The 10,509-nt window shown below is 44.0% G+C and overlaps 1 protein-coding gene across 1 annotated transcript; it reads left to right on the top strand.

Annotated features, from left to right (window-relative positions):
• The first annotated feature begins 4,042 nt into the window (after nucleotides 1-4,042).
• Nucleotides 4,043-7,322, top strand: PRR13 (proline rich 13). The gene is made up of 4 exons (XM_021686718.1): nucleotides 4,043-4,090; nucleotides 4,671-4,709; nucleotides 5,071-5,435; nucleotides 6,664-7,322. The coding sequence occupies exons 2-4, from the start codon at nucleotides 4,691-4,693 to the stop codon at nucleotides 6,706-6,708; spliced, it is 429 nt and encodes a 142-aa protein (XP_021542393.1). The 5' UTR covers nucleotides 4,043-4,090; nucleotides 4,671-4,690; the 3' UTR covers nucleotides 6,709-7,322.
• The last annotated feature ends 3,187 nt before the right edge of the window (nucleotides 7,323-10,509 follow it).

The raw sequence follows: 10,509 nt of genomic DNA, 5'->3' as shown, positions 1-10,509 counted from the left end.
TTTTTTAAGATTTTATTTATTTATTTTGACAGAGACACAGCGAGAGAGGGAACACAAGCAGGGGGAGTGGGAGAGGGAGAAGCAGGCTCCCCACTGAGCAGGGAGCCCGATGTGGGGCTCGATCTGAGGACCCTGGGATCATGACCTGAGCCAAAGGCAGATGCTTAATGACTGAGCCACCCAGGCGCCCCTAGGAAGCTGATATTAATCAAGTAATCATCGATTAATTCATGTATAATTATAAACTGAGATGGGTGTGCTAAATGAAAGGCAAGCTTCTACAACATTTTACAACATAGGAATCTCATCTGACTAGAGTGTCAAACAGGATTTCCTGAAGAAGTGATTCTGGAGCTGAGAGCTGATGAATGATCAGGAGTTAATTAGGCAAAGTGGAGAGAGATGGGGTACATTCCAGGCTGAAGGCAGTAAGTGCAAAGGCCCTCCTGCAAAAGGAACCAAGATCTGGAGGGATGAAAAAAGCTTAGGGGTTGGAGGGCAGAAAGCCAGGAGTGAAGAGTATGAGAAGAGACCAGAGGGATAATAGGGCAAGACCACTGCAGGCTACAGTAACAAGATTTTGAGTATTTCTTTACTGAATGCCTTGGGGGAAATAGACACTCACATTTTGGTGGTGACAATGTAAATAAATATAACCTCTATAGAGAGTAATTCATCAATAACTATAAAAAGTGAAAATATGTTAAATGACATATATACAAGGTTATTTACTGCAACATTGTTTTTAATAGCAGAATACTGAAAACAACACAAATATCCATTGACTGGTCAAATTGATTATGGTACATCATACAAAAGAATAAAATGAAGTTGCGAAAAAGACTGAGGACACACTCTGTGTACTGATATGAAAATATCTCCAAGATGTACTAAGTGGGGGGAAATTGCAAATTTTTTTTTTTAAGATTTTATTTATTTATTCATGAGAGAGAGAGAGAGAGACAGAGGCAGAGGGAGAAGCAGGCTCCCCGTGGAGCAGGGAGCCCGATGCGGGACTTGATCCCAGGACCCTGGGATCATGACCTGAGCTGAAGGCAGACGCTTAACCGACTGAGCCACCCAGGCGTCCCGAAAGTTGCAAATTAAACTCTGCATAACTAGTTTTTATATTTAAAATGGGGGGATATACATTTATATCAGTATTTGCTTGATTGTAATGAAGAAACTGTGGAAGTATACACAAGAAACTACAGGGGTTGCATAGGTTGGGGGAAGCTGAGTAGATGAAGAACAAGAGTGGGAGGGAGACTTTTCACTTTATACCTCTTACCCTTTTACATTTTCAAATCATGTGAACATATTACCTATTCAACAAAAATTAATACATACATGTAAAAATAATTTTGATCTTTGTCTTAAAGATAATGCAAAGCCACTGAAGACACCATTTCATACCTACTAGAATGGCTATACTGATAAACACAGTAACAAGTGTTGGGCCAGATGTGGAGAAATTGGAACCTTTCTACATTGCTGGTGGGAATGTAAAATGATGTGGCTATTTTGGAAAACAGTCTGGCAGTTCCTGGAAAAGTGAAACACAGAGTTACCATATGACCCAGGAATTCCTCTTGCAGGCATACCCAATAGAATTGAAAACATATGCTCAACAAAAATTTGTACATGAATTGTCATAGCAGCAATATTCATAATAGGCAAAAAGCAAAAACAATTAAAATATCCATCATCCGATGAATAGATACAACAAGATGTGGTATATCCATTCAGTGGCATGTTATTTAGTACTTCCTTCATAAAAAGGAGTGAAGTACTGATTCATAGGACAACATGGATGAACCTTGAAAATATTACACTAAGTGAAAGAAGCCAGTCATAAAAGTCCACATATTGTACATTTTCCATTTATATGAAATGTCGAGAATAGGCAAATTTATAGACAGAATGTTGATTAATGGTTACTTAGAGCTGGGTGGGGGATGAGGAGAAATAGGGAGGCAAATGAGGATTGCCTGCTTGACTGCTAATGGGCCTGGGATTCTTTTTAGGAGGCACAAAAATATTCTAACATTAGATAATGGTGATGGTTGCACAGTGCTCTGAATATGCTGAAAACCATCAAATGGTATGCTTTATGTAGATGGATTGTATGGTATATGAACTATATCTCATTAAGCGTGCTTAAAAAAAAAAAAGAAATAGTTTGAAATATTTAACTTCTAAAAGGCATTATGCCCATACAGACACATCAATAATTTCTTTCAAACCCAATTTTCCCAGAAAGAAATAGTGTAGATATAAATTGCCCTAGAGCTTAAGAAAACGGGAAATATTCTAATTCATCTCAAATGTTTAGTATAAAGCTGATAGGAAAGTATATCAAAATTTACTATAGTTATGGGGTGCCTGGGTGGCTCAGTCATTAGATAACTGCCTTCAGCTCAGGTCATGATCCCAGGGTCCTGAGATCGAGCCCCGCATTGGGCTCCCTGCTCCGTGGGAAGCCTGCTTCTTCCTCTCCCACTGCCCCTGCTTGTCTTACCTCTCTCGCTGTGTCTCTCTCTCTCCGATAAATAAATAAAATCTTTAAAAAAAATGCACTATAGTTATGTAAGATATTATCATTGGGGGAATCTCGGTAAAGGGTAAAATACATGGGAATTCCTTTTTTTTTTTTTTTTTGCAAATTCTCATGAGTCTAAAAATTATTTCAAAATAAAAAATATTTAAACAATCTATCAAAGTCCTTAATTCAAGATGATAAACTCATTATAAAATTTATCTTCTTCCTATTTTTTGTATCCCACAAATTTGGTGTGTAGTATTTTCATTATGGCTTAGTTCAAAGTATTTAATTTCCATCATGGTTTATTCTTTAACCCAGAGTTCTTTTTTTTTTTTTTTTTTAGATTTTATTTATTTATTTGAGAGAGAATGAGATAGAGAGCATGAGAGGGGGGAGGGTCAGAGGGAGAAGCAGACTCCCTGCTGAGCAGGGAGCCCGATGTAGGACTCCAGGATCATGACCTGAGCCGAAGGCAGTAGCTTAACCAACTGAGCCACCCAGGCGCCCCTAACCCAGAGTTCTTTGAAAGGCGTTTTGTTTGTTTTCTTAAATTTCCAGATGTATGTTTGTATTTATATTTTATATTGTGAAGAGAGAATGTGGTATGTATTGTACAATTCTTCGAAATTTGAATTATATTGGTTGAGACCAATTTTTAAATAAATGTTCTAAGTATGCTTAGGAAGAATGAGTATTTTTAAGTTTTGGGTGCATGGATTTCTGTGTTTATTAAATCGAGCTTGTTGATTGTGACTTTTTTTTTTTTAAAGAGGCCATTGCAGCAATCCAGTCGAGAGATAATGACAGGTTGGGAGCAGGGAAGATGGAGAGAAGTGGAAGGAATTCAGATTTATTTGGGAGACAAAACGAACTCTTTGTGGTGTTGGAAGGGGACAAGGGAAAGGTGAAGGAGAGAGCCATCAAGCATGACCTCCTTGGTTTCTGCCTTATGCAATTCGACAGCTGGGCGGAGGTATGCAACTGAGATAGGGAATCCTACGAGGGATTAGGAAATCTTTGTATTTCCCCCAAGAATGTTTCTTTACTTTCCACGGGGGGATCGGTGGGAGGTGGCGAAATTGAGGCGGGGGGTTGAGACTCAGCAGCTCTCCGCCTTCTCTTAAGCGCTCTCCGTATATCCGTGTTACAATACTTACCACGGTGTATTATTCACCTTACAAGGTGTCGCACCCACCGAACTAGGGGCTCAGAGGGCACATGCTGAGCTCCCTGGCTACCTCTCAAGGGACTTTGCCCAGAACCTGGCTCCGCCCTCTCCTAGATCTCTCTTGGTCCCGCCCCCAGCGATTTCCGGCCCGCCCACTCCTCTGCACCCGCCTAGTTCCCTGCAGAGCCCTTATTGCAACCGTTGTTCACCAGCCTAGCTGGGACTAGAGTGATTGACGTGTGTGTTCTCCAATCAGTACGCCGAAAGACAAAGCGATTGCCAATTAGGTGGTAGCAGAGGCAGGTGCTGAAGCCTAGGGTGGGGGTGACCAGGAAGTGAGAACCAAAGATGAGTCAAGCCCAGGCTGTGGTGTAAAGGTGAGGGGGCATCTGGATTCTTCAATTTCCTCCTTTCCTCGTCCGTAGGTCAGGGGTCCCTTCGCAACTAGGAGCTAGGATCTCTATTTGGCCTATTTAATGTGGAAGGGGGTGTGCCTACATAAGTAAGCGGTCGAGGATCTTTTCTGAACGCCTTTTCCTTTTCGCCGAGAGGCGGGTCCTGTCTCCCTCCCCCACTCCTGGGGTGGGGGTGGTGAAATTAAGATCCTTCCGTAGCCTGTGGGTGCTGAAAGTCTTCCGGACTTAGTCACGGAAAGGGAGGTCAAGAATGAGGACAGTGAGATTCGCGGACTCTGCCCCTCTACTGAGGAGTTAGAGACCTGCAGCTGCGGCCAGAGGTAGTATAAGGTGGAGGGGCCCTGGGAGCTAGATCCCAATAGTTAGAAAGGAAGGAAAAAAATAGGTGCTGAGGGCGAAGGAACGGGTGGAAAAAAATATCTATGTGGAGGTCGTGGTAGTTCTTTGAGTCTCTCCGAGAGGCGTTGGGTTTGGGCTCGGTCTTTAAGTCCCCTCCCACCTCTGCGCCGTCAGCTTTTTGCCTTCATTTCTTTCTCCTCAGGCCGGAGGAAACACCTGAACATGTGGAATCCCAATGCCGGTAGGTGTTTGGGGGGGATCTCTTTTCCCACCGCAACCCCTTTTCAGATGAGCCCCACAGTAGGAAGTTTCTGTCAGTTTTTCCTCCCCCTCTCCCACCTGCCAAAGCAGTCAAACCACAGCTGACCAATACTCTTTCCTTAGACTTTACTAGTCTCCCTCTCTTCCCCAGCCCTGCCAGAGCTCTTACCTTTTCTCTGCTATGCAGGTTTGTCTCCCCTCCGCCCCATTCTCCTTCCTCACCTTTGCATTTCCGTTTAAGTATTGAGTGAGAAACTGAATCCCCTTCTTTTTTGTCCTTGTTTGTTGTCAGAGACTTTGAGCTGTTCTAATCTTAATTTATTCTTTGCTTCTTCCATCAGGGCAGCCAGGACCAAATCCATATCCCCCTAACGTCGGGTACCCTGGAGGTTCCAATCCTGCCCATCCACCACCTGTAAATCCTGCCTATCCTCCAGGCCCCTTTCCAACTCCCCCAGGAGTTCCCCAGGGGAATCCAGCTTTCCCCCCAGGTGGGCCCCCTCATTCTGTGCCACAACCAGGGTATCCAGGATGCCAACCCCTAGGTCCCTACCCACCTCCTTACCCACCACCTGCTCCTGGTACGCCTCTTGTGAATCCCGTGGCACCCGGCATGGTAGGACCGGGGATGGTGATGGACAAGAAGATGCGGAAGAAAATGAAGAAAGCTCATAAAAAGATGCACAAACACCACAAGCATGGCAAGGTCAGTGCCCTCTGGAGCCTGGCTAGGAAGGGGTGCCCTCACAGAGGGACTAGGCTAGCAGGAGTGGGCAAGGGGAGATTTGCAGTCTGAAGACATGGAGCAGCCATTGTGTTGCTCTGGTAGATGGTTCTTCTTTGTAAAGTATTCCCACTGGTAAGAATCTGATAATCTTGAAATATTAGGCTAATTGGGCCTTCTGTCAAGGAGGGGCTATGCTGAGCCTTAGAATAGATACCAGAATCCAAAGCCCTTCCTGTCTGTCTGTTTCTCTCCCAGAACTTTTGCTCCACTCCCATCCCCAGATGCTTGTTTTAGCAAGTTAGACACACCCACCTTCAGTGTTCTCAAGGTTTTGTGTTAATTACAGGGACCTTTTGTCCTACCACCCAGCAGGACTCAGTGGCTCTCAGCCTCAAACAAAACCTAAATTTCATGCTCAGCCCCAAGGCGAGTATCTTCTGCACTCTAGAAGAGTGTTAACTAACAAGTAGCTCTCAGAACAACTCTGGAAGGACAGAACCAGCCTGGATCTTGAGGAGGCCTTAATTTACATTTTACTGCCTAGTGTTTATTTGCCTTAGGGCTTTGGGCACTACTTCCTGGTTCTGGATCTTTGGTAGAAGTTTGAGGAGAAGGAAAGATGAGGTTGAATGGGGGGAGAAATTACCGGGGAGAGACTAAAAAATGTTTTTGATGACAGTTGTGATGGGAGTGTGCATCTGAAGAACCTTGACTAGGACTCTCCTCACCTTCTCTCCCACTTTCCTCACTTTCTCCCATTTGGGGCTTAGGAAAAAGTAGAGATTGATGGGCACCCAGATGCTGGTTCTACTTACTTGTCTTGGACCCACAGCTACACGAACTTTCCATGCAGCCAGTCAGTAAGCATTTGTAAGGTAGCAGCTGTCTCCTAGCACTATGCTATGCTAGCACCTATAATTTATTCCCTGCCTCGGCACTGGCTCAGGTAAAGAAAATTGGAAACATGTTCTAAAAGCACTATTCACTTCTGTGCACTGATTTAGGAGGGTTTAATCCATTCCTGTATGTTCACTGCTGAAGGAAATGTTTGCTTTTGCTGTTTAAGGATCAGTCTGTTTCAAGACTCCTCACCTTCTTAGGAAGCAAGGGGTGCTTGGGTGGAGGGGTAGAGCACCAAAGAATGTCCCATGGAGTGATCAAAGGTCATTGGATCTGATGCTGTCTCCTTTCCCCTTTCCCATTACAGCATTCCTCCTCCTCCTCCTCCTCTTCCAGCAGTGACTCTGACTGAATACAGGGCCTGGACCCTTCCCTCAAGCCTCTCCAGTTCTGCTCTCCCATCAAGCTTCAGATGCCATCTTGTACTGGGGAAAATTAGCCCTTGTGCCCCTTCTCCCTCATCCCCCAATCTGAGCCTTACTCTGCTGTTCAGCCCTAACTGGCTAGGGAGAATGGGAAAAGAATTGCCATGGGCTAGCAAAAACCATCTTCTCACTACTTGGGTAGAACTTTAAGCTGATGAGTTTAGCAGGAGAACTATTTTTTGAGGATGGTGAGACCTTGTAGCTAAATGCCGAAGATGAGTTTAAGATCTGTAAAATGTGGTTTTTTAAAACTTTCTTTTGCAATACTTGTAGTTGTTAGGTGTTGTGGAAATTTAATTATGGAAAAAAAGAAACTGTGCCGTTTTTGTAATGGTGGCTGGCACACTTTGGTGATTTAGTGGCAAATAGATTTCCCAGCAGCCTTTATTGATTGTACTAACTGTAAGGCTGCTGGGAGGTGGAGTCCATTTGGTTGATAAGCTCTGCTTGCCATTTTGGAATCTCACTCCTTAGTTCAATAGGCTGGCTTAGGTCCTTCTCATTCTCCACCTCTCAGTCCAAATAAAGCTTTTTTTCCTGGTCTCTGTTCACCTGTGCCATTACCTTGGTTGGGCCCAGCACATTCTACTACTTTTGCTGCCCTTCCATAGACCCTCCAAAGTGTATCAGTTTTATAGTAAGGAACCAGCGCATCAGTGAGGAAGACACCATATGTCCCTATGTCCCTGTGTTTCTTAAGTGGGAGAAACCTTCAGAATTGGTTCAGGCTACTGGAATGGATCTTTATTGTCAATGAAGATACAGGTCTTTAGCATAAGTTTTCATATCTGCTACAGAGGTTCTTAACCCTGCCTGCCCATCAGCTATCAGAGAATAATTTAGAGTATTGTGGGTTTTTTTTTTAAATTCAAGTTAGTTAACATATAGTGTATTATTAGTTTCAGGGTGAGAATAATTTAAAATTTTTTAAAGATTTTATTTATTTATTTGACAGAGAGCACAAGAAGGCAGAGTGGCAGGCAGAGGGAGAGGGAGAAGCAGGCTCTCTGCTGAGCAGGGAGCTTGACGCACGGCTCGATCCCAGGACCCTGGGATCATGACCCGAGCTGAAGGCAGATGCTTAACTGACTGAGCCACCCAGGTGCCCCTCAGGGTGAGAATGATTTTGAGTTTTGCCTTAAATCTATTGAATGAGGGGGTGCCTGGGTGGCTCAGTCAGTCAAGCATCCAAGTCTTGGTTTTGGTTCAGATTCTGATCTCATGGCTCGTGAGACTGAGCCCCTTGGTCAGGGGTATTTTGCTTGGATATTCTCTCCCTCTTGCTCTGCTCGCTCTCTCTGTCTCTCAAATAGATGAATAAATCTTTTTAAAAATTAAAAAAAAATCTTATTGAATGAGGCTCTTAAGGATGGGGCCCTACAAATCAGGTTTTTTTTGTTTTTTGTGTTTTTTTTTTAAGATTTTATTTATTTGACAGAGCGAGACACAGCGAGAGAGGGAACACAAGAAGGGGGAGCGGGAGAGGGAGAAGCAGGCTTCCTGCCGAGCAGGGAGCCTGATGTGGAGCTCGATCCCAGGACCCTGGGATCATGACCTGAGCTGAAGGCAGCCGCTAAACGAATGAGCCACCCAGGCGCCCCAGGTTTTTTTTGTTTTAAAGTAGGGTCCATGCCCAGTGTGGGGCTTGAGCTCACGACCCTGAGATCAAGACCTGAGCTGAGATCAAGAGTTGGATGTTTTACTGACTGAGCCACTTAGGCCCCCCCCACAAATGAGTATTTTTAAGAAAACATGTGGGTGATTATGATACACTGAATTGATGGCCCCTAATTTGTTATATGCCATGCACGGTACTACACATCAGGTTCTCAATGATCTGCTGAGGAAAGGAAAAAGGTATCCAAGAGAACTAATAAGTAAAGATAGATGTTATAAAATGCCAGAGGGATATAAACCTAGAAATAAGTGGGAAGGGTAGGAGGGATCAAAGATGACTTCACAGGAAAAGTGACATTTCAGCTACCTCTTGGACCTGGAGCATGAAAAATATGAGCAGAAAAAAACGAAAGAATGGATTTACCAAGTGGAGGTGGGTAGAGGAGCCAGGAAAGGCACGGGTGCTTAGGTACAGAGTCATAAAGTTCCATAGCATGTTTGGGAATCACAGGTTTCCCGGTGGGGCTAGATTGGTTTTCTAGAAAATTGTTATTGAGGAAACACTGTTCTGGGTGCTGAACCTACGAAGATGAATAAGACTGTCTCTGCTGTTCATGATCCACAAGATGGAATGGAGCAGACGGACACGTAAATAGGTTATTATAATACTGTAAAAGGGACCACAATAGAGACAGGGATCAAGCAGTGGGGGAACAAAGGAAGGAGTGATGGTGCCACTGGGAAAATGAGCTAGGTCTGGGCTGTGCCTCCGGATAAGTAGGAGGCGCCCAGTTGGTAAATAATATCAGCTAACAGCATTTATTGTGTGCCTGCTTTTCCAGTGTCCTGGATTTGGGGGCCATTCTAATGTTATATTCCAGTTATTCTCCCTTTTCATTTATTCATCAGCTCCTCCTTTTTGAGGAGAAGGGAGATGTGGGCACAGGGGTGTCGTGAGGGGAAGAGAAACAGATGTTGACAAGCTAGAAATGAGAGACACAGAAGTGGTAGAGGGGGGAAACACAAAGAGAAGCCAAGAAATTAAGGAGAAAACTCACTGACCCTCTTTCTCCCCACTCTTAACCATGGAGAACACATCCCCCTTCTTGGCATCTCTAAGCCATATGCAGAGTGCCTTGCTGTTGTTTTGTTATTATTTCTCAAAAATTTACTAACTTTTTTTTTTTTTAAGATTTTATTTATTTGACAGAAAGAGAGCGAGAGCAGGAACACAAGCAGGGGGAGTGGGAGAGGGAGGAGCAGGCCTCCCACTGAGCAGGGAGCCCGATGCGGGGCTCGATCCCAGGACTCTGGGATCATGACCTGAGCCGAAGGCAGACAATTAACGACTGAGCCACCCACGTGCCCCAAAAAGTTACTAACTTTTTAAAAGCTAAAAATAATATATATACTTGGGGAGAAGATTGTAACTTTTTAAAGTTTCAATTATTTAAGGAATGTCTATACCCAATATAGGGCTTGAATTCACAACCCCAAGATGAAGAGTCCAGTGCTCTTCCAACTAAGCCAGCTAGGCTCAGATTACTTAAAAATAAATAAAAAATCTTTTTAAAAACTTAATTTTTTTTTAAGTGAGCTCTATATCCAGTGTGGGCTGAACTCACAATCCAGATATCAAGAATTGCATGCTCAACAGAGCTGGCTAGGTGCCCCAGATTGCAACATTTTAAAAATAAAGATTGATTTATTTATTTTAGAGAGGGGGGAGGGGCAGAGGAAGTGAATCTTTTAAGCAGACTACCCACTGAGCGTGGAGCCTGACATAGGACTGACCCTGAGATCACCACCTGAGCTGAAATCAAGAATAGGACACTCAATTGACTGAGCCACCCAGGTGCCCCCAGATTGTAACATTTTTTTTATTTTTTATTTATTTTTTAAAGGTTTTATTTATTTATTTGACAGAGAGACAGCAAGAGAGGGAACACAAGCAGGGGCAGTGGGAGAGGGAGAGGCAGGCCTCCCGCCGAGCAGGGAGCCCAACACGGGGCTCAATCCCAGGACCCTGGGATCATGACCTGAGCCGAAGGCAGACGCCTAACGACTGAGCTACCCAGGCGCCCTGTAACATTTTTTTTTTTTTTTAAGAT

Source organism: Neomonachus schauinslandi, chromosome 5, assembly GCF_002201575.2.
Source record: "Neomonachus schauinslandi chromosome 5, ASM220157v2, whole genome shotgun sequence".
Classification (NCBI taxonomy): domain Eukaryota; kingdom Metazoa; phylum Chordata; class Mammalia; order Carnivora; family Phocidae; genus Neomonachus; species Neomonachus schauinslandi.
This window is presented reverse-complemented; position numbering and strand designations above follow the sequence as displayed.

What these genes read in the sequence shown, in the direction of transcription:
- PRR13 (XM_021686718.1), top strand. An exon ending in AACACCACAAGCATGGCAAG is followed by an intron (nt 5,436 to 6,663) that starts GTCAGTGCCCTC and finishes TTCCCATTACAG; the next exon opens with CATTCCTCCTCCTCCTCCTC.